At 38.1% G+C, this 25,139-nt stretch overlaps 2 protein-coding genes across 4 annotated transcripts in view; one reads left to right on the top strand and one right to left on the bottom strand.

Moving 5' to 3' along the window:
• Positions 1–25,139, bottom strand: part of LOC136428329 (CST complex subunit CTC1-like) — a 91,915-nt gene that overhangs the window by 58,284 nt on the left and 8,492 nt on the right. The window lies entirely within an intron of this gene.
• On the top strand, positions 1,399–23,729 carry LOC136428335 (high mobility group nucleosome-binding domain-containing protein 5-like). 2 transcript variants are annotated; one of them, XM_066417770.1, is made up of 6 exons: positions 1,399–2,001; positions 13,951–14,000; positions 19,888–20,002; positions 20,826–20,951; positions 21,127–21,942; positions 22,311–23,729. In XM_066417770.1, exons 4-6 carry the CDS (start codon positions 20,835–20,837, stop codon positions 22,500–22,502), a joined length of 1,125 nt encoding a protein of 374 aa, XP_066273867.1. In that variant the 5' UTR covers positions 1,399–2,001; positions 13,951–14,000; positions 19,888–20,002; positions 20,826–20,834; the 3' UTR covers positions 22,503–23,729. The 2 variants fall into 2 exon arrangements, with proteins under 2 accessions (XP_066273867.1, XP_066273868.1); XM_066417771.1 differs by having other exon boundaries at positions 19,888–20,951.

Genomic DNA, 25,139 nt, shown 5'->3' with positions numbered 1-25,139 from the left:
TTTACATGTCACCATGGCTTCTTATCCCCAACTCAAGCGGCACTTTCCTTTCAAGAAAAATGCAACCTGCTTAACTGAGTAAAACACTGATTTGATTGGGGAGAGAGCAATAAAATAATGTCAACTCTCAGGCCTGTTATGTGTGCTTACCTGCTCATCAACTGAGGCTGCTGCCTGCCCAAAATTAATATGAGCCTCCCCCTGAGACTGAGAACATGGTGCACTAAATCATCCATTCGTATCAAGCATTCTCGACGCTTCCTCCCTCCGAGTAAAATCTAATTGGAACCGTTTCATTCTTATGCTGCCTCAAGGCTATTTGGAGGACAAAGTGAATGGACAGGAAACTGGGCATTATTCATGCTTGGTAGACGGAGTCATGGTTCTATGCAGAGTAATCTCACTGCAGTCTCTCTAACATGTTGGAATCTGCAAATAGGAATATTAATACCAGATATGATATTTAACTTGTCTCTTCTGATCAGTGTGCTGTTTACAAGTAGCACATGATGCTGCAATAAAACTTCTCTTTACCTGAAATGTACAGCCCAGAAAACAATATTCAACAGACATTTAGTTCTTTGCTCAGTGTTACTACTTATTTTGCCATTCTGTCTAAATCACCAATAGCAAATAAAATGTAAAATGAAGTTTACTGCCTCTGTCCATGATGTGCCGCTGAATGTTCCAAGCCAAATCATAGAATATACATGCAGGTTGCAGTTAATTTTTACAATTATTATGTTAGAAGTCCAACATTTTTCCAACAGAATGGAGCAACCAAATTTTTTAACAAATCTCTGGTTTGCAAATACGTCATTTTATTTCAGACTAAAAAGTGCAATTTTTAGTTATTTTCTTTCTACCATTCTCATTATGTACATCAGATCTGTAATACATACATCTAACGACAAAACTACTGCAACTTCAGTTGAGTATGACTCACATCTGATAGCATTATAACACAAGAAGCTCTGCCCCCATATTCATTATGTGAATATGTGGGAAGAAAGGTTGATTAGCATTCTCCCTACTGTGGGTGAAGCCAAGCATTGGGCCACCCCATAAGTCAGCACGGAGAATGTTACATGAACGTCTTGGATTGGAGCATGCTCAGTGCGGTAAAAATTGTACATGTTGACAGTCCCATGACTCACAGAAAGTGTAGAAGAAAGTTTCACTTTGAAGTATGAAGTATTATTAGTCTCCTTTGAAATCCCTGGCTTAGACACTCTAATATTACACAACAAAAGCATTAATCAAATTCTGTATCAAATTAATGAAATAGTATGAGTCTAAGCAGACAAGCAACCATGGTTTGGCAGATCCCATGACTCTGTGGTATAGGCTGTCCTTCAAATATACTCTTACTATTACTTAATATGCAGTTAACATGTACTGTTAACATTTCACGGCCAACGCAGAAACCACCATGATGTTACAATATGAAGTCCATTTCGAATACCCATAAAAGTCAGTAAACTGCACATATAATGTGTACTTGCATCTATTGGCTTTGTTAAGAGTCTTCTCATGCTGATGCCTCCTTAGCAGATCTTGAATCGTCAAAGTGACTAGTGACATCTTATCCTTGCGTTGCCAATTGTACAGCATGTTCTGTTCACAACATGCCTCTATCTGGTCAGAGATCTCAAATTGAACCTTTCCTCCTTGGGAATATGTAAGAACCTTTGAGCAGAATAGTGATGAGCTACCATAGCCAGGTGCAAAAAAAGCAATTGTAGATGTAGGGATGTGCTGTGAAGGTATTTGTAGTATGTGCCACACGGCTTTCTATGAATGACTGGTTGCAACTATTATGGGATGGTTGGGATAACATCAGTGAACAGCTTATACTGTACAAGGTGACATTCAGCGACTAGCAGGCCCAGGATGCACCTGGAAAGCCAACTGAAGAGTGAAGATAGCATCACATTCAACATCCAGGGATTTTCACAAGAAGGAAGGCAAGAGGAATCTGGAACCATGATTCACTTTAAGGTAAGGAAATGTTTCTATGACAATGCATAATAACACTAAGAGTAAATCACATAAAAAAACAATGTTCCCATGAAATCAAAGGAAAGTAACTGGAAACCAGATTCAAGAATCAATAATGTCATAACCATAATCACTGAATTTAGCAGAACAAACTAGAATAGAGTAATGATTAGAGATACATTATAGTGGAGGACAGCAAACTAAGACTTATTTTCCATAAGATTATCAAATGCTTTGCTGTGTTATTTCTCCATGGACTAAATGCATACTGCATAAGTTAGATGAAGGTAAAGGTCTCTCCCTGTGCCTAGTGGCACATAGGGCAGCAAGTTTCTTTGCTGTTCCTGTAGCGAGACTTTGGTGTTCTACTGAGTGGGCTTGCCGGCACCTTGCCAAATATAAGCTAGGATCCTTTCACAAGATAAGATGAAAGTAACGCCCCCTACACCCTCCACAGGCCGAAAAGTAATTTTCCTCTGAATTTTCCAATCTACAGCGGTGCCATTAGTTCATGGGACAATCTCAATGGAAGTAATCACAACTGCTCTCATGTCTGGAACGTGTAGATGACAAATCCACTATGGCTACAGCACCTTTTACTGAGATTAAAACTACACATTACCAAAAAGTACAAGCTAATTTCGATCCTATCTGTGCAACAACTGTCAAACCATTCTTCTGGGCTACTAAAGATAGCTGCAAAATCCGTTTTAGTAGTCGTCATTTGTGGAAAGTGCAAAATAAATACACCTCAAAAGTTCATAATAGATAGCCTAATAGATACTCATATAGATACAAAAATAGTTAAAAGTCAGTCATTATCAGAATTTTCGCAGACTGATAAGCGCTGTTTTACATTGTCTTTCAAGACAGCAAGTTCAGCAACAAATAAAGAAAGGTGGCATTCAAGACGTGGTGTTGTTTGAATACACCTTTAGTTTAACACTTATCATGCAAATGAGATTTGCCCTTATCACATGTACCACTAGATTTGTGATCAGTCATGACCAAGGGAAACCATACTATCTACTTGGCCTGAGGTAAAAGAAACATTTATTCCAAACCACTGAGGTTTCCCCTGGGCTGACCTTTCGAATTTCACTTAATACAGCTTGTGTTGGATCAGCATTCACAGACTGAAGTCTACATTTGGATTGAAAAATGGCAGCCACTTTTTTCATTAAGATTTGACTCAATATAGAATGACTGCTTTACCTTATTGTGACTTATAGCACAGAACATGCCCATCTATAACATGACTGTACTGTAGCTGGTTTTATGCCTCATAAAAGGCAAGCATTGACCTACTTGTCTGCCAGATCCACTAAAACATGTAAATCAAAGATATGACTGTGACCATAAGAGACTATTAATGTGTCCTGTGTAAATATCAGATTGGCTGACATTTTTCCTGAGATCTCTTGACCAATTGTCATTTACTAGTATGTATCAAATCAAGCAATTTACTGTAGCAAAGCATTCAGCACCAAGGACAGCACTACCAAATTTTAGCAGATACCATACACTGTGTCAGAACAACACATTAGGAACAAAAGCATTTACATGTCTATCATCAAATAATGGATTAAAGAAACAACATATCAGCTATGAAGATAAGTACATAAAATATTCTTGGATCATTTCCATCTGTTTGGAATGATTTTAGTTCATCATAACAGCAGTAGGGTTAGGAAGGGCATCCAGCCGTAAAAACTCTTGCTACAAAAAAGGACTTGCACTTGATGAGGAGTTCTGGGGCTTCCCCATCCATGCGCAAGCAGATGATGGGGAACAAAAAGACGTTAAATTGAAAAAAAAAAAAAATCTCCGTAGATACTTGCATTGCATTACATATACGGGTGGATACCGGTTTGGCTTAATAAGGTCCAAGTCCAGGTTTAGGTCCAGAGATTTAGGTTCAGGTCCGGACCTGAATTTGGACCTGATCCTGTCTAGTTGACATGTTTTGTTTTGTCAAACCAATATTAAAAATTGAGAATTAAGACTGACATGCATGACTGCAAAATTTTCTTGGTGGGAAGAGTTTCAAGACAAACCAGTACTTGATATTTTGATGTTGCACTTATCTTACATGCCTTTGTTGACAGAGGGGAAACTCAAAACACTTATCATCAAACAAAATGGACAAATACAGGGTCTTTTTTTGGACTCAGTTCTTGGATGTTATACAGGTCCGAATCAGGTCCAGCGAACCGGTATCCACCCCTAATTATATATGATTGGAATGCTTGATTACAGACCTTCAAAATGATAAGTCTGTTTGCTATTATTGTACATTTGTGGCTTGAGCACCAGGGCTACGTACATGTACTCTCATCTCCCAAATATACGTACCCGTACGTTTATTAATTTTTTCAGCCTCAAAAGTGCCAAAATTACATTTATAAATTATGTGTCAGTATATACAACAATATTCCTTGATCACTTGCTTCAAGTTCCAAGCAGAAAATGCATGTATCATGTACATTTTTACTTGTTGAATTTGAAAGCAACGTTGGCCCCCGGTGTAGGGAGGGGTCATAGTGGGGAACCTATGCCCAATTTTTCAACATTTTTTTGAAGTGGCAAGGAAGATTATAATTTGAACAAGATGTGTATCTGTTCAATATTTATACACTTAACTGGTATGGTCCTCAGACAGGCATAAATGAATAAAGAGAACCTACAGCTGCCTGCTTATCATCTTCTTTCCCTCGGACAGAAGTACCATGGACACAGTTTATCTGTAAATTTGGTAATTTTCCGGGGGGTATGTTTATTCCATACGTTTATTAGATTTTGAAGATTTGTTTGGGGGGTATGTTTATTCTGGGGGGTTTGTTTATTTGGGAGATAAGAGTATGTGCTTATAGGTTGCGAAAAAAAAGAATTGCTGTATTTACAGGGAAATGTTGGCACTAGTGTTTTGTGATACACTTGCGAAGTCAGTTCTGTTGTTCCACCTTTGAACATAGGATAACGACAAACAAGGTACAGTATCACTGTAAAGGGTAAATGAATAAGCTTTCCAATGATTCATGTAATAGTGGGGATATGATTGATCAAAATTTAAATTTCCAAACTTTTGTGCTGAGTTTAAAAGTCTACATTGAAAGTTCCCAGAAATATAATCCATAATCCACATATTGTGTCAATTACACTTGCCCATATCATATTCAGCTGTTGTACAGAAAATATTTGTGATAATAGCCCTATAAGAATGACAGATATGTGACCATAAAATTGAATAAATTAATTCTGCTATTTCACCACTGAACAGCCTGACGGAAAATTCCCTCAGTAAGGCCATGTTGATTTGATTTTTTTGATGACATCCTCTGGGAACCTCAAAACTGATGCGAGTATGCAAAAAAAGAAAGTTTGGCACAAAAAAGTTGCCTTCATTATGAAATTCAATTGGTCAGGAAGGTTGAACAAATTACTAAACACACAGAGTATCGTATACCGAACAATATACATAATGTCATGTATTTCTTCATCTTTGTTCTTTCACATCTTCTTTGTGTGTTTTTTTGGGCATTCTATGACATTCATATCCTTTTTCCGATATATTTTTTCAATTCTCCCCAAATATTTGCTCACTTTGCAGCTGCGCTGTGCAATTTACAATAAGGTCGTAAATATTTTTTTCTGGAAATGGACTAAAATCGATGCACGCAGATATCATCCATATAATCTAATCAACATTGCCTATCTAGCACTGCCTTTCACAGAGGCCCTAACACAGACCTCAGGCAACACTTTATCCATACATTGCCTCCTCTTTGGGATGTTCCTGCTAGTGCAGCGAGGGCACCGTATTGACTGCAGGGTTGTATAACTTCATTCATATCTCATATCCAATGCCCAGTGAACATAAATCTGTTGGCACTGCATTGTCAGTGAATTCACCAGAAAAAAATCCTTTAAGCCGTATTGATTTGACTGGCATTGGGAGAATATTGGTGATACAGAGGCATTAGTATTCTGAGAGTAGCTTCCCCTCTACGTTTTGTTTAAGGTCCTAGCAAAGTCAAATTTCAATTATATACATTCAAAGATGAAGCGAGAAACCATTTTCTTGAGTTTTGTCTGGAAAAACACACAAGACATTGCCGTACAGTTGCAGCAGTTATCTATTCAAATTCAAAGTCCAACAAATCTTTTTGACACAAGAAAAAGATTCCTTTGCAATTTCTGATTCAACCAACCCTTCCATCATCTCTTGTGTCCTTTAAACTCCAATAGATCAATAAACATAAACAATGCATGGTGAATCAATGGCATAAATGCCCTCCAGCCAGTGAAGCATGTCTCCATTGTAAGTCCCAGCCAATTAGCATGCTTCAAAGTACATTTTTCACAGAGTGAACATTGATCACTACTTGTTACATGTCATCAATGAAATTATAAAACTTTGCAGTAATAAAACAATGTAATCATTGAGAGTTTTGATAACTTTAATCCAACTGAAAATGTGGCAGAATGATGTGTATACTTAGTGTGAAATTTTTCAAAGAACCATTGGCTTTGCATGATGTTATTTTTTTCTTGATCTCTGTTTGCCATGGTGAATCAGCCCTTCAGACAGTGAAGCATGTCTCCATTGTAAGTCCCAGCCACTTGGAATGTTTCAAAGTATAGTGTATTGGCAAATTTTCACCCTTTTTGGTTTGATCATTTACCTTTCATACATGAGCGATCAAGTATATATTAAGTAACAAAAATACTGGTACATTATGACTGCAAAAGGATCATGCTTATCCTGCATTAGCTGAGTCAATCTGGAAAAGAACACACACATTTCTACCTTTACATCCTGCCCTTGACACTTGGCTGGCTGTATTGTAAATAAAAAGCCTTTTGCACAGAGGCCAACAGTTTGACCCCCCTAGTCTGATAATTTAAAAAGCTTTTTACTACAACTGCCAGGGCATGCTCACCTTGGCCATCATGCCTGTATATCAGCAGCCATATTGATCTGTGCTATCCAAGCTGTTTCCTGTCGTTATCATCTCCACTCTTCAGCTGTGCAGAAACTGAAGTTGATTTTTTTCTTCATGAAGGAAAATGACAGACTTTAGGGTAAGATAGGAGACTTACGCTTTCCAAATCTAGCAACAAATAGTCTAATAAAAAATCCTCTTATCACTTAATTGTGAACAGACAATGCCTTATCCTGCATAAAAATCAGTATCTGCTAGTTTTCTATGCATAACTGCTCATTCCTGCATATAGTATTAGGTATAGACATCACTGGTTAAAGGCTAGTATCAAAACAGCTTAACATTTATTAATACACAACCATTACATTCAGTTTTTGATGAGAGCCTGAATACACTGACCAAAAATGGGTTATGTTTACAGGTAAATGTTATGGTTTACTGCATAGAAAAGTTGATGAACCTTCAGTTGGTTATCTGTAATGATGATAGGATCTGACGGTTGTTATTTCCGGTGGCTTTGCATGGAAATAGAGGTGGGGCAGCAATAGCTGCATTCAGATGATGACTGCGTGATCCATTGCAAACACATCAGCACCTAACAAATGGGAACATGCTCAGAATACCCTCCGTCTCATGAATGGGATATCAGAGACGCCGGGAGGTCAGACCTTTGAAACAACTTGAACGACAAAAGCGATATAACATGCACATATCTTGTGGCAGTTCCATGCAGTGGCAATCAGCAAATCCTGTGGCATTTTGTCAGGGTAAATGCCATTCTCTTAATGCATGGAAAGAAGACAAACACATACAGCAGTAAGCTGTTACCATATGTGATGAGAATTTAGTGCATGCCAGGATTATCATTTGATCTTATACGAATGTCGAAATCCTAATGTTTTAATGGTAATTTTCCTTTATAAAAAGTTTGTTTCTACTGACCCAATACATTGTGTATTGCTAACTCAGAATATGATCCATTAGCAAAAATAATTTGCCTGGAAGGCTCAGACACTTATCAGCTTTCATCATCTGTTGATAAAAATTGGAAATCCATCGGACTGTCTGAGCTTAACCTGATGAAATAAGGACCTGACAGGAAGGAAGGGGATGACATGGAGAAAATATCACCATTAAAAATCACTGGCTAGATAGATGCAAATTTTATATTCAAATGATTCATGACAGAAAAATAAGACTGAGTGCTGTATAACAGTTGTTGTATATTGTCCAGTTACCGGGGCTAGCCCTTTATAATAGCCCCCGGCTAGTTGGGCAGCCCTGGCTGTATGTCTTTTATATAGCCAAATAAATCAAATCAAATCAAATCTATCAAACCATGCCTGCATGAACAATGTAGAAGTGTTGTAAAGTGGATGCATGAACCAACATCTCTTGTCAGCATCGTAGCAAACATTCATCTGTGATGATATGAGAAACAATTATGATGATAAAGCTACCAGTAATTATGGCAAGACTGTGAGTATTGCAGTCACAGGAATAAATTAGACCCTTTGGCTATAGCCCCTAAATGCAGCCCTAACTCAGCCATTGGACTATCATCTGCCCTCTGTACTGTTAAGTGGGTTTCAAGATTAACCACACTCCATGTGAAATGACATAGCAGCAGGCATGATTCTAATGGGCTTATCAACACAGTGGGCCTCTAGACAGGGCTCCTTCCTTTGAAATCGCCACTCTCTGCAAGCGGAGTAATAAATTCAATAGCACTACTGATATTGCAGGCATTAAGCTGGAGTGCCGACAAACCCTTGAATACATCACATCAACATGAGATGCATCCTAATCAAGCCAATGACACTAGCCGAGAAAGCCTGTCTGCCTCTAGAACAACATGAGATATGCACATATATGTCTGATAAGAATTTAACAAAAACAAGTGCATGGTCATGGCTGGAATATTTGAATACACATACATTGTAATACATGTACATTAAGAGAAATAGATGAACTATGTACGTTGTGAGGCCTATTACCTTTGTCTGTAATTAGCTGTAGGATAAACTGCAGTGATAAGGCCATAACAATTTACTTTCTTTGTTCTCAGATATTTGAAGGAAACTAGTGGAGTGGGCTGATGAAAAAATATGAAAATGATTACTAATAGCGAGACATACCCAATGTCTCAAAGACTACCTAAGAAGCCACAAAGTCAACATACCAGACTGGATAATGAATTTTCAACTTTTAATGCATGGAATAGTGGGGAAAATGCAATACAACTTACTAGCAACAAGAATTTCGACTGTTGGCACTAAAATATGAGAACTTGGGGGTTGATTTTTACCTTAGATAGTATACATGTACATGTACAATTTTTTTTCCTAAATCATTTTTTGTCAAATCAGAAAAACACTGAAGCAGTGAACCCCAGAACCAAGAAATTGAATTGGGGTGGGCTAATACATAATGTTAAAATGCGTGATACTGGTGGGCCATAATTGGAGTGTGGAATTCCCCCTACTATATAGCATCTATTACAAATTGCACCCTGTAATGTCTGTAACTTCACAAATGATTATATGCATTGCGCATCATATCAAGCTTCCAAACTTATCATCAACTTCCCAGCGGGAAGTCTGGAGGCAGGTCGAGGAAGCCACTATGAAATCCTGGCACGTACCGGTACATACAATGCTGCCTACTTTGTATTCAACCTTGCCAAATAGTTGACGAAATTTCATAATTATAAAACCAGGTCAGGAAAAGCCAGGATGCTGAACTGGTCTCTGGCTGAGTGTGACAATCAGAGGACAGTCATCCATGATTTCCATGTAGCATTGGGCTGTTCCTCAATCATGACTGGGAGGACCATTTATCCGCTCCATTCTCAAACTCTTTGGAGGCAACATTGAGGAAGTCGGCATGTGGAAGGCCACACCATTTCAAGTTATTTTTTGGGGGATTTTTTACACAAAATTAATGAGAAACAGGTGGGAAAAATACAGGCATCCCTTCTGTGGTAGAGCCCCATGGTTTTACATTTCAAACAAACAGGAGTGGTTTCAAACATTGAACGATATGGTGAATTTCTAATGCATTGTCCACACTGGTATCAGGAGACCATTATAATCATTATGCTGTCCACACCACAGTGTCTGCAGAAAAGAACTACAGTCAGGAAAGGCCTTGAAATCAGGACAGTTATAATTCAGATTACAGGTTCTTTAAATGCTCAAAAGAAATTCTTCTGTTGAAAGGTCATTGACAGGTTGAAGCTGAAGATCAAATCCTCCAGTTTTGCATGACTCACCAGGACAAGTTTCCTGGCAGGAGATCAACACTCGGGGCCTGCAGGGCCGTTTAGGGACTTTGGGCGCTGGAGATATACGGCTGTAATACAATTTTGCCAGAGTAATGCAAGACATACACCTCAGCTTTGCAAGGATCCCCATTAATGGCTGGCTCCAAGTAGGCAGCCTTTAAATTCCGCCATCAAATCCCATCCTGTATTTTTGGCCTCCTCATAATCCACTTACAAATTGTAAAAGTCAGTCTGAATGCTGATGAATTTCTGTACAAGTTGAAGTATTCATTTCTGGACTTCAAATCTTATCCATTTATCATGCTGCTCAAGTATTCTGACAGAAAGAAAAAAGGCACCTCAATAAACATGGAAAGCGATTATGATAAAGGACACCCTAATTTGCATAATATGTGTTTTGGAATATCTATCATCATTACAATCATGCTAGATTTATATAAAACTTTCATCATCTATTCAGCCCTATGAAGAAACTAGAGTTCCAGGACCTCACACCTTTGCCAAATGATATCAACCTTTTCAAGTGATGTACATAATGTTTCTCATTGATTATTACAAAATGTCCTCATTTGCATATACATGTAGATGATATTCTTCTCTATCTAAATAGGTTAATAACACTTGTTCAAAGCATGGAACTCTTACATTTGTATCTTAGCAAAGAAGGCTCTTGTAGTATTTCCTCATAAATTTGATACTATATGAAGATAAATGTATGTGAATGAGGCCCTGATTTGCATAATGTTCACCTTGACTTAGCTTAGCATTATGTACATGACAGTTGTATAGGATTTTCTGCACATTCAATTTCAACTGCTCTACTACACGTCTCAGACTTATTTTTGAATGAAAGTAAGGCCACACCAATTTAATTGGTTGGTTCTCTGATTTTTTCAGAAAAAAATGGAGCGACAGGGAAAAAAAATATTGGCAAAAACATGAATGATATCTTGATTATTCAGCTTGAAAAAAACAAAAACACACTTTACGACAGACATCCCACTCATCCCGGTACTCCCATCGTACAGTAGATGCACCTGTTTGTTGAAAATCATAAAAAATACAGTTTTAATGTACTTCCGTCATTCATGAAAAAAAACCATAAAAGTTTAACATAAACACATTGGCAGACAAAAACTGAATAAAGGCATATAGGGCACTTTGCTATACTGGAAAATTGTTGAATGACTTTAAGTTTAAGCCACTTAATACTGAGTAACAATTTCCTGAATTGGAGGTGTGGTGAATCTTTTTTTTTTGGATTTGGGAAAAATAAAAGCGTGTGATTTCAAGAACCAACAATTTAAACTGGTGTGGCCTAAACCAAAGAAACAGATCAGGTTGTCTTCGTGAAAAGAGCGAACAGAAAATTATGGATAGTCCACTGCCAGACACTGTGTCTAAACCTGACAGATATGGTGCCACAGGGCAGGGAGCTCCAGACAGTCCTCCTGTGTCTGATTGCTGTTGCTACTGAAATTTCTCAGCTGCTCTAATTGAGAAGAATTCTGGGCTGAGCTTAGCTGTTAAACATCAAAGGCAAAAGAGTCCCATTTGTGATATGTTCTTTTCAAAACAGATTAACATTTATTGCCTAAACTTTATGCGATGTTAGACCTTCAATCTATCCTGTGATTAAAAATGACCCCCTGATGGGGATGGTACATGTAAGCATGCATGTACTGACGTAATGCTGTCTTCTAGCACGTCATGACTAACCTTTCGTACTTAACCTGAAAGGTCTTCAAATAACAAACAGACACTGAAAGAAAAGGGGAATCCTGGAAATGCACTTTCAGGTTTGCGTGATTTAATGCAGGAAAGCTTTTAATCCATGAACACATCATTTTCCCTACTCTGGCATTAAGGATAGGCTGATACAAGCCTTTCCCCTCACAGCTTCCCTAACACCTACCTACTATCATGTGTGGGGAAATATACCATTCAATTGATCGCATGACTTTGCAGTTTTATCTTACATCTATGAAACTGTCTGCGTGTTTGGGAACATGAGTAACACCATAATACGTTGGAGATAGAGAGACAGTAAGATCCATCAATATAAAATTTTTTCTCATATCTTGACCATATTTGCTAATAGTACAGGTTGAAATCAAAGATTAGTGACTCCACAACTGTGTGCCTCCTGCATTCCAAATGATTCCACACAGCCTTACTGTCAGTTAAATGCTTATCATTTTTATGCTATTTCAAACAATACTGTAAATGGCACATGAAGATAACATCACCCTAATGTTGTATATACAGTATTTCAGGTGTAAGCTGAGCCGGTCTTAAAGAATATTGTGATAATCTGCTTCCTAACTTAGCTTTGACCTGCTGCAATGAAAAGATAAGCAAAGGAGTGTTAAGAATGTGACAGTTTATAATTCCAGTGTTTCAAATATCTGGGATGAGTACAGATTATAGTTGATAGAGAAACATACAAAATAAACCTTTGATACTGCTGGTAACAACTTGAAAGTCATCATAATACAAGGCGTCAAAAAAGATTCATAGCAAAATATGATTGTGGCCATCGATACTGAGAGACTTAAGTTTATGCTGAAGGCTTGCCAAAGGGGCTATTTGCATACAAATATAACTTCAGCAATAAAAAGGATCATCAAATTTTATTTAAAGTAACATTGACTTAATTTACATCCAAGACAAGCCACTAGTGGGCCCAAAATCTAATCATTTTAAGGTCTCAAGAAGACCTACCCACATACCAAGTATGAAGACAATCCATCCAGGCCTTCTTGAGTTATACTGTTCACAGACGGACACACACACAAACGAACGCTGTGCAAAACATAACCTTCTCGGCGAAGGTAACAATATCCCAGAAGCAGACTGTTTGTCCCTATATGTATCTTAAGCTAGCCTGGGTACCATCCTATGTAGTAACCGCTGGCTCAATCTTTTTGCTTGCTAACCATGGATAGCAGGTGAAAAGACTGAACCAGCAGTTACTATGGAGGATAGTACCCAGGCTAATCTTAAGCACCATTACTAACTGCAAACAGAATGATCATAAGGACTAGCTTCTAATGTGTTCCTATCGTACTTAGACTTAGAGACCCCCACCTTGTGCAACACATGAGGCAGTTGGTACATGTACCTATCAGCACTGCTGACTTGAATCATCATTTCACTGGTGCAATTATCAGATTCTCCTAACATTATATCAGGATTTATATCTATCACTTTTACTCTTCGTTTTTTTTCATGCTATCATATCAATTTTCTGTAACGATCATGGAGCCAAGAAATTACATCAGATTCAGAAGACAAAGTTGATACATGTACATTTATATACGTAGTTGTGTGACCAATTTTCAAGGCAAGTGGGTGGATGGTATAAATCTCCTTCCTGGAGGTAGGAGTAAATCCTCAGTAGGACGGTTTGCCAAGGGTGATGTCCAAGCTATAAAGGACCAATTTGCATTGACTTAGCCTGTCGAATGAACTCTCCTCTTGGCATGCATGCCTGGGCAGTTCCTTAATGTGTATTTACCTGACTGAGCATTTATCAGAATGCCACCGGAAAGCCATTCAGACATGAAAGCCTATAATGGATGCTAGGTCATACACAATAAGCTTTCAGACACTCGCTGCATAACTAAAGTGTGTTTCTATTTCATTGGACATATTGTACATCTCATCAATAATGTACAATTTTCTTTCACACTAACACAATCTTCTGTGACACAGATCACGATGCCCTATGAAGTGCTGGACATGATATTCACATAAACTGTACGGTAAGCATGTTTGATTTCCAATTTGAAAGTCAGTCTCCAGCATACCTATGACATCACTTCCACATAATACAAAACCATACCATATCTTGAGTCAAAAGAATCAACATATAAAATGGCATTCAAGTTAGAATGTAGGCCTTGTATTGAAATGACTAAGTAGTCAGGGTGGACTCAATTCCCTCAATATCAAGATGATCACCATGAACACGCCAAAGACCAAAGTTACCCAACAAAAGGGTTCAAAATGCACATACACCTCCATTAACATTAATCCGCAGGGTTATATAAATCTGTCACTTTGAAAAACAGTGGGTTTTAGAGATCTCTAGTGCAGCACCCCCCAAGTATGCACAGTTTAGATATGCATGTACAGGGTTGCATTATACTGGTGGACGTTGGGTTGAAGATCTGTTTTAATTTCAAGGTGGCGGAATTATGTACCCTGGTGGAATCATGTTAGTAGATGTCAGTTTATAAGACAGCTGCAAAGGATTGGAGAGAATAGAAATTAGAAAATTTATGTGCAAGTGATACAAGCATATCAACAAGTTGTTGACAAGTTAGTGGCCAAACTGCAATCCCTGTTACCTGTACTCATTCATGATGGGAAGATCTGGATAGATCAATCCACTGCTTGCTGAAGGTCAATTTAGATACAAACAGGTTTAATCATACCATGGCGTGCTTATGCTATAAGTCATCATTATCAGAACTTTTAAATGGACTACTGAGAAAGTCATTACGTACATTGTAGATTTGTACATGTTGTATTTGCAAACCCATTTCAGCACCAAGGACAGAACACCAATTTTATCAAACTCAAACTAATTGGCTATTTGCTGAGGTGTCTAGTGAAAGAAACAAGTAGAAGAGACTGCATGTGATCTGCCCTGAATATACATGAACACGAATATACATGTCATCACACTGACAAAGAGGTCATGATCACAAATGTACCAATCCCCTGTAAATGTCACAAGTATTACAACGACAACCCGATAACATGACAAACTTTCCAAAACACACCCTAATGTATGTCGCACAGCAGGTTTGACTGATATACCTGCTAAAATTCCTTATGAAAAGGCTGGAAAACTGCACAACCATATACAACAGGAGGTCACCCTCCAGTGACCACGACATTGCTTTGATCCTGTGTTTTCTAATCACCAATACATCACCTCGACGGGCGGTACGGCGACACGGCCAGCGCCAGATGGCGCAATCAGGAGCCTCTGATTAATTGGTTCTGCTTTCATGAGTTCTGTGAAGTGTAAGACTCTGAAAATGAGCATTGCCTATAACTATACAGGGAGATTTCACTTCTATCTCAGTATGTTTTTGAAGCATTGTTTCACTATGTATTAATTGGGAGGAATCTGATTGTGAGTGTTCTGTAATAATGTAAAAAGATGGATAGAAGCAAGGGACATTAGGAGAAACAATCATTTTCTTCCCATCTTAAGTCCAAGTTAGGGCAAATACATGTAACGTAAGGTGACCAGTTAACGTCCAATTTATTCAAAACGTATTTATCTTAAAACCGCGCGGACAGAGCCAAATTTTAAACCCATGGGCAGAAATATCAGCTCTTCTAAAAAGAAAACATAACGTCTGTAAGTTTTTCTCCGCCTGTTTAACGCCTTGCGAGCATGTATTTATACTGATGTATATGATGTAAAATTGTGCTAGCGTAACCCATTATCGTCCACCTCAGTCTTTTCCCTTCTGGCGCTATGCTTGAAGAACATAGACCATAAACTAGAGTTCCACGACCTCATACCTTCGCCAAATGATTTTAACCTTTATGACTGACGTATTAGGAGTGTTTCTCATCAATCATAAATCATACCAGTTCATTGTCTTAAAATATAACATGTCCAAAGGATGAGCTGAACAAATTTATCATCAATTATGCAAATGAGGCCCTTATTAGCATAATTTGATTCAACGATGTTCACATTCACATAACGTCCCGATGCCACAAAAAAGGATTAAACGTATGAAATTGCCGTCTTTTGCCAGTGTGGAATAATAGAAGTTACTCATTAAGTATGCAAATAAGGCCCACATTTGCATATTTTCTATCTATCAACAGTCCTCTCTTCCTCAGTTACAATTTGAATTGTCATATCATGGAACAAAGCAGATTTTTAAAGTTGCCTCATTAATTATGCAAATTAGAATCTGATTTGCATAATTATCGTCCAATCATACTAAGCATCACAAAAGCTATCCACATACCAAAAATCATGACCATCCATCAAGGCCATCATGTTATAGTATTTTCTCATTAATTATGCAAATGAGGTCTTCATTTGCATAGTTCATATCAATTAATATTTTTCTCTTCCCCAATTACATATGTCACATGTCCTATCATGGAATTTGGCAGATGTATAAACTTTCCTCATTAATTATGCAAATTAGATACTGATTTGCATAAAAAGTGTCTAATCATGTACATCATCACTCAAGCTATCTACCTACCAAAAATCATTACCATCCATCAAGCCCTTCTTGAGTTATTCCCTTTCAAAGTCAGACGCAAAACCTGCTCCTGCAGTTCCAAAAAAGCCGCTAGGGGGCCCAAACCCACACCACTTACTCTCTGTCCAAAGATCTATCTACCACTCAAAAATAAGTTCCATAGCATGTCCAGAACACGAGATATCAAAACAGGAAGTTCCGCTGCAGTACCGTAAGAAGCCGCTAGGGGGCCCAAAATCTCATCGTTTTTAGGTCTCATCAAAACCTACCAACATACCAAATATCAAGACAATCCATTAATGCATTCTCAAGTTATCCTGTGCCACTACAAACAGACAAACAAACAGACAAACGCTACCCTCTGCATAACCTTCTCGGCGAAGGTAAAAAAGCACAATCACTATTCAAAATGGTCTACAGACAAATGATAGTAAAGTCATTATGTTTGACCAGCCGCTTGCTTGACGCGATGGAAGAAACAATTTTGATCTGTGAATTTCAACGACATGCGCGGCACGTGGCGTTCACGTGATAAACGCATGGCTATTATGTTTTGCCGTGCAAAAATTAACCTCCGGTGCGGGGGTCGCTAGCTTGTATCAAACCTTCCTAAAACTGGTAAGAGTTTCAAACCTCGAATCACCATGGATAGTCTGAATATCAAAGAAAGTTTAACGTCAGCTACTTTTAAAAGATACTAGCTATCGTGTAAGTTAGAAACACATGATGAAGTACGCGATGTTGAATTACTTATGAAATACGTCATGCACGACGATTCCGTGCAACTTGTTGTTACTGGTTCAGGAGTTTATTCTGTTATGTAGCTGGACGGAAACCTTTTTCATTGTTTTGTATAAAAGAGAGAGATAGCTAAGGATCATATGACGTTCTTTATTGCTCATGAGAACAGGCTTTGGCATAATACACCGTGACATGTGGACATGACCCAAACTGGACGTAAACTGCTCCCGCATGTAAATAGGACACGTTATGTTAAATGTACATCAACCTGTTTGTAATATCTAGATGGGTAATGTCATTACATGATAAATAAAAGATGTTATCCTAAAAAAGATGAAAAGAAATTGCATTGCTGATATACATGTACTAGTAACTAGTACCTACATGTAGTCAACAGGCTTCCTGGAAATACATTGGATTTGATAACACTGTGGCTAGAGACTGTTTGGTGGTCATTCATACATGAGAAAACAAACAGTTACACATTCTAGTGTGCAGATGCTGGCATCACGAGTCAGGCAGGATCTAGGGATTGCTGTTATCTCACAGGCCACACTTCTTGGTTGCAGTACCTAAATTCTCAGATAAGACTGGAGGAGGGGCTGTGTGGAGACATTGTAGAGAAAAAAAGGTTTATCTCCATAAAAACTAAAAACCCTTTGTATGGGGTGGCCTCCTTTACACATTTTGTATTCCACACTGAGTCAAGTAAAAGTTTATGGCTAAACATACTCGGTAAGTTTGCTCATCAACTGCCACTGAAGGTATCAGATTTGTTCAAATTTATCAACCATAAGCTGTTACGGGTTTGCCAACTTCAAACATGCTAACCTTGCAGTAATTGTCTTTACAGAGAAGCTGGGTCCATATAACTAGTGGTCTTTATCATGTACTGTCACCCATGCATAACACTGCAACAATGATTTTGAAATGTTTTAAATAAACAAATTGATGTAATTTGAAACTATGACAGATTTGAACACTCCTGGCTAACATCATTTTTCCTCTCCCAAATACTGTAGATCATCCTCTCAGTAATCTCAATTTGGACCGAACTGTATGAGACTAATTTTCAATTTAAAACTGGCCCTTGTTTCCATTAAATTACAATCAGATTAAACAATTCTAAAGAAGCCCACCAATGCAAATATCCATGTTATTTTTCATGAATCTTGAAGCCTCTATAACCTAGCGAGATGTTCAAGAAACAAAAGATTTAAAGTTAATCCTAAAGGTTTAAATCTTATTAGGTTAAGCAAAGTAGGTCATGGAAACCATGTGAAAGCTTGGCCACAAAGACGAGACTGTCCAGCAGTCAGCAGAAACTCCAGGGAGAGTTAACATGAGCTTGATTCAACAAAACATTGCAAGTCATGCAGGGACAGTACATTGAGAACATGACAGCCAGGACTTAAAAGACCTATTGAAAAGTGTGGAGAATGTTCTAAATTTACTCAGAACAGACTCAAAACAATGGATCTCTTGTCCTGATGCTGCTAAATGCTAGAGAATGCCCTTATTATGAGGGTGAAAGGAACAAGCTGAGTGGGAAATGACTGGAGTATCATACTTGCAGCATTTGGAAATTACTACCTGGTGAAGGACAATATCATTGGACATAGATCATGCAAATCTGGATGTCATTAGCATAATCAATAAGGACATGCTATAATAGCCTTCTGTGAAATGATAGGGCTTTCATAATTGCAATATACGTAATTTGGGAGGTCATAAATGATATAAATTCTCTACATGAGGACATTATTTGCATGATAAAACTTCTATATATAGTAAAATTGTAATAATGCCTTAATGACAAAAGATGGGAATTCGACATATATAGTTGAGGTTCAAATTAGACATGAATCATGCAAATATCTTTAAAGATTGATGATTTCAAAAAGTTGATGAGAAAATAATTGTTGGTGAGGGTATGGGGTTGTGGAACTCTATATTTTGGAAGAAGGCAAAATAATACATAGTATACAGCATACACACAACATGCAAATTCTGTAACATTCTGGACTTATTAACCTGGTATATGTTATCTGGAGTTAATTGCACAAAAGAATCATTATAAAAAACTTAAAGCTGCTTTTCTTTTATTCCAGTCACCATCTCCATCCTTGGGCAGCCTATAACAACATTGCTACAGATTTCTGAAAGGTACAACACTCATCTGTCCAAGAAATTATGCTTCTTGCTCCAAATCTTGCAAGGATTTCCATCATACACAGGACCTACTTTTGGGACACAAGTCTTAAAAACAGAACAGACTTTCTTTCAGACATCTGCAGCTGAAAACTGGGTCAAGCAAACTAACAAGTAGAGCAGAAATAAATCAGCACCCCCCTCTCTTCTTACAAACAACCCAGACAGCACAGTCACATGTACTAACCATGTGTGGGAAGTTCCATATTTTACTCAGGGTGAAAAGTTGAACATTCACATTTAAAGTGATAGAGAGAAAAGCCTACATCTAATGTAAGAAAGCAGATAAAATACATACAGACTGTCCTACTAATGAAAAATGATACCAATTCTAAGGGACACATGATAACGGTAGTACTGCTTCTTGGAAAAGAGTGTAAACTCCTGACCTACCCCCAGTTACAAATGAACTTGTTCAAAAACATGTTTTGCCTTCAAAATCTAGGTCAACTAGACAGAACAGGCTGTCTGACCTCCATAACCCTCTGGCCCTAAGTTAGTGCTCCTGTGCAACTTTGGACCAGCCCAAAAAAAGTCAGGACACTGCTGTATCACAAGCGGTAAGTCTACTGATATTCACGGTCAAAGATACACATCGTAGTACATTACCTGTCAGAATATTTAAGGGGTAAAAAAAAGTAAAGCAGGCATCCTCAATTGAGGTGAAGCATAATGCTTTTTCAAGTAGCTAGTGGTAGTGCAATGCGGCTTTGCCACGGTTTATTTCATGATATCATTTGATGTTGTTGTTGTTCATCTTGTACTACTTGTAGTGCCTAGTGCCAAAATGTAGACAAGCACGTTTCCTTGCTGTTCCTGTTACAGGGAGGGGTTATCCTTTGATGTACATAATGAGAATGAACTTAAATTGCTATGGGGCTGTTTGACAGATCAGTAACACTTACTGTTACTTTTTGTTTTCAAATTTGTACCCAAGTAACGTTACAGCTACATGTCAGTGCTGGAACACAGATTAGGTTTGTATCAACAAAATATACAAGGTACATTTTTTCTTTCAGATCCTTGCCTGTAGCAATATTTCACATAATGTTGACAGATTTAATAGCTATGAAGTTGAGTGGGATTGAGAATTAATTCCTCCCAACTCAAATGAATATCCAAGCAGAGAAAATGTAACTTGTTTTGTTTTGGCAAACATGTCTGGATTGAATAACATTTACAATGTTGGAGGACACACAAACCTAAATGGAACCACAACTGGACAAACAAAACAAAACAAAGTGCTAGAATGTAGATCCAGTCATTCCTGCCCCCAAGGAAATATGGACTGAAGTAGAGACGGGTAAATAATTTTGGCTGTGCTACTAAAGACTTAATTAACTTCTAAAAAACTGTTGATAACATCTTTATCTTCTCTTGAAGAAACCAGACATGGTTGCAAACAGGAAAGGTCGTCGATCAGCTGGAAAGAGGAAAGCAGGGGCGTCTGCTGTTGAGGTGGTAGTGGAAGAACCAGAGCAGCAAGATGATCCTCGACCTGATGTTCAGGTACAATGTTCATTACATGGTTGAGATTTACCAGTCAGAATATTCTTCAATCAGTGACTTAAAAGGTGACAAGACAAATTGTGACATGTGATGGTAATGGTGTTACATGTAATTATATAATTTATAGGCCCATACATTACTGAATCATATGACATTGATGTCTCCCACATTGTAGGAAGATGTTGAGAAAGAAATAAAACATGAAAAGGCACCTGAAGTTGAGGATCTTGGCACCCAAGAAGAAAATATTGAAGAAGTGGGAGAGGAAGAGAAAGAAAATGAAGAGACATCTGCAGTAGAAGATGATGAGAAAGAGGAGGACACAGCTGATAATGAGGGAGTTGATGGAGCTGATGAGAATGGAGCAGCTGACAGTGAGCCTAACGGAGAAGAGGAGGAGGAAGAAATGGAAGAGGAGAAAATGGAGGAGGATGAGGAGGAGGAGGAGGAAGGACCAGCAGAAGAAGCAGCTGAAAAGAAGGATGAGCAGGAAGAGGATCAGATAGAGGAGGACAAGGAGGAAGATGAGCAGGAAGAAGGTCAGGAGGAGGAGAAGACAGGAGAAGTGCAGGAAGAAGATCAGGAGGAGGAAAAGGAGGAGAAGGGAGAGGATGAACAAGAAGATCAGATGGTGGAAGATGAGGAAGAGGAAGTGCAGGAAGATGATCAGATGGAGGGTGAGAAGGCAGAGGAAGTGCAGGAAGATGATCAGATGGAAGAACAGCAGGAAGAGGATGAAAAAGAAGAGGATATGATGGAGGATGAGGAGAAGGCAGAGAGAGAAGATCAGGAGGGCCAGGAGGAAGAGGATAAGCAGGAAGAAGATGAGGTGAAGGAGCAAAAGGAAGAAACAAATGGAGAAGCAGAGGAAGTGACAGAGGATATAACTGGACAGGGAACAGTTGAACAGGATGAGGAAGTTGAAGAGAAGGCTGAAGAGGAAAAGGCACCTGAAGATATCATTGCAACAGAGGAACCAGCGGTGAATAATGTAAGTGAAAAAGGCTTAGTCTACATGTATGTGTTCAACTGGATTGTACAGATATAGGCAGTAAGGATTAATAACATTACATGATTGTCCTTATTTGTCTTAATGAATTCTATTTCATTTTATTTGGATGAAAAATTAGTATTTACGTATGGCAATTGCTGACTCTTAATGTCAGGACTATGTTTATTTAAGGCCATGGTGGTTCCTCTTGTTGTGCACATAATGTTACCAAAATATGTCTAAAAAATGTATTGTTTGAGTCCATTTTTAAGACCTTGTCCTTTGATCCTTGCTCTTTTTCAGTGTAAGTATTGGTAATTCATGTAAGAGACAGTAAATGACATTGCTCTTGATTCTAAATTCACCAGGACCACACGCCTGTGAAGCCCCCTAGGAAGCGAAGGTCGGCCATGTCTACCCCAAGCCCGCCACCTCGCCACAGAGGGCGCAAGAGATCTGCCGGTAGTCCTGAGAGCGAGCTCTTCTCTCCCAAGCGCCTGTCAGAACCGATGAGCCTAAGGAGCGGCGACAGGGTCCTCCGCCGTGGGAGGAGGTCATAGGCATTGGTGGGCTAAATGGTGCCAACTCTGGCACCCTTGTTTCTGTTTCAATATCAGACAGTCTGAAATGGTTGAACGACATCAAATATTTTCTAATTTCCTTCAAGTCACAGTGACTAATTATAATAACACCGCAACATCAAAAATTGAAACGCACAATGCAAGGTTGTGATAAACAACTGCTAAGACCAGGATTCAGTCATGCAAATCATCTACATGCAGATTTCTTAAAGCACATTCTCTACATTCTAGATGAAGGACAGAGAAAAGGATCAGATGACAGAAACATGTACTACATATTCCATTCCAGTTTGCAGACTGTGTTGTTCTCTGACAGAAGACAAAAGTCAACAGACAAATGGCTCCATGGATATATTTTCGACTTGTCAAACACTGACCTATTCCTTAATGCTTTACCAACCTGTCTTTTAAAACATCAAATCTCAGGGTTTTTCTTTTGGATACTTAGTTTTCTTTGACTTCAACAAAAAAGACGGATGGAAGGATCAAGGAGCGATTGTCATATCATACTGTATGTGGAGGAGCCAATATCTATATCAAGCATCTCTATAACAGTGTCGTTTTTAGATATTGTCTACAACATACAATGTATGTACAACGAAAAGTCTTAGAATAATAATTAATATCAAAGTTTGCCATAGATGTTTTAGGTACTGCTAGTTATAATTTTCATTGCGTTTTTTTTTGTGGGTAAAATTACCAGACATAAGTGATGTTATGTTATGTTAGTTTTTTAATCTTTATCTGTAATCAACAGTACTTTTATGATATGAAAATTATGTAATCAACTGATATATCATGTACTATTAGAACTAATCCATCCATCAAATGCATTAACCTTCTCCCTGCTGCCTAACTCTGTAACCAAGAGAATGGGGTGCCAAACAGCTACTTCAGTGTGCTAAAGGTTAAGGAAGAAGAATTCTGTGATGGTTACAGAATTAATACATTGACCAGTTGTAGCTATTTGTAGTTTAAAAAAAGTACATGTACAGTCAAACCTGTACCAGTTTACACCTCTACATAAGGACCACCTGGAGAATGGGACCACTTTTTTTAATGATTTTTCCCATTGACACATGCATTATACGAATCCTGAATATGGTAACCACCTGTTCACATAGACCAGATTCTATTGGTCCCCTGAGTGGTCTTCTTGGGCAGTTCTGGCTAGCATCTTTAAACCAACAGTGCAGTTGAATGTAAGTAGAAACTCTTGACGTACAAGCTATTATACCTTTTATGTGCCAATATGAATGCATGCGCTGCTGGCCCAAACATTGTACCTAGTGCTCTACTTGTAGGTTTGATTCTTAGCCTTCTCCCTGCTGCCTAACTCTGTAACCAATAGGGATCAAACGGATACTTCGAAGTGCTAAAAGTTAAGGAAAGAAAGACATCCATTGAAAGCCTGTGGGTCACAAGATGCAAATAAGTCTTGAGGGATTTTGACTTCCTGTATTGGCAGGTCATTTCCTATCATTGAACAAAACTTTTTAACATGTGATACATGTGTATGCAGGTCGGATTTGTGCAACATCTACTCACAGTAGTCATATTGTATCACAGAATTGTAAGCACTATTGTTACTATGAGTATTGCATGCATTATTCTTCCTCATATAAGAGAAAAGAACTTAATTGCACAACAGCTGTACAAGGTCCACATATGGTAAGATTTGGCTAGTCTATCTTATACATGGCAAAATAACATCTAAATGACAAGTAGCAACCTTATAAAAAATTATGTGATATATACTAGTAGACTAAATATAATAGTTCAGATACTACTACATATCATACTACATGTATTCAAGTAAGACGTTGGTGTAAATGTACTGTAATACTAGATATCTTGTGACCTTTAAACAGTACCCAATACCACCAATAATCATAGATTTTTCCAGTTAAGTAAAAACGACTTTTATTTGTTGTTACTTGCTACATGTGTACCAATAAAACAAATAAAATCACCTTTTGTGCTGTTGTATATGAGTTATCCCAACACTTAGAAAAATACCATTGAGTGCAGATAAACACCCAACTTTGCCAACTGTTGAAAGTCTGATTGCCTAAAGGGAAACATCTTCCATAACCGAAACACAATTATGTACATTTCCAATATCACTTTAGAACAATGCTGTACATTCTTTATTTCAAAATGGAATACCTTTACTAGTATTCCACTCAAACTCTATAACAAAATGTGCCTGTTGAGTTTGTAACCTTGGCATTGTCAGTGAGATTAAGTACAGGTCCACAATTTCCTGGGCAGTAGCAGCCGTTGGGAGTCGACCAATGCTAACAAGGCTGGACCCCAGCCTAGCCTCTTCTGGCTTCTATTCCATCTACATTGTAAGTGTAAGCAAATCTTCCAGGAATCTGATCCTGAGACTATCATGCATAGGCAATCAATGACAAGCAATATGTGACTCAGTCAGCTTTTAAAAAATAACTACCAATTCTTGAAGAAAATAACCACAACTTCTTGTAGAAAATAACGACCAATTCTTGTAGAAAATAACGACCAATTCTTGTAGAAAATAACGACCAATTCTTCATCGACATACCAATTCTTGTCTTCTTGCAATTGGTTCAACCTTTGGGCTACTGCCTA

Source organism: Branchiostoma lanceolatum, chromosome 2 (assembly GCF_035083965.1).
Source record: "Branchiostoma lanceolatum isolate klBraLanc5 chromosome 2, klBraLanc5.hap2, whole genome shotgun sequence".
NCBI lineage: Eukaryota > Metazoa > Chordata > Leptocardii > Amphioxiformes > Branchiostomatidae > Branchiostoma > Branchiostoma lanceolatum.
Note: the sequence above shows the minus strand (reverse complement) of the source record. Positions and strands in the feature narration are given on the sequence as shown.

What these genes read in the sequence shown, in the direction of transcription:
- LOC136428335 (XM_066417770.1), top strand. Translation starts at nt 20,835, where the DNA reads ATGGTTGCAAACAGGAAAGGTCGTCGATCAGCTGGAAAGAGGAAAGCA. An exon ending in ATCCTCGACCTGATGTTCAG is followed by an intron (nt 20,952 to 21,126) that starts GTACAATGTTCA and finishes CCCACATTGTAG; the next exon opens with GAAGATGTTGAGAAAGAAAT. An exon ending in AGGAACCAGCGGTGAATAAT is followed by an intron (nt 21,943 to 22,310) that starts GTAAGTGAAAAA and finishes TAAATTCACCAG; the next exon opens with GACCACACGCCTGTGAAGCC.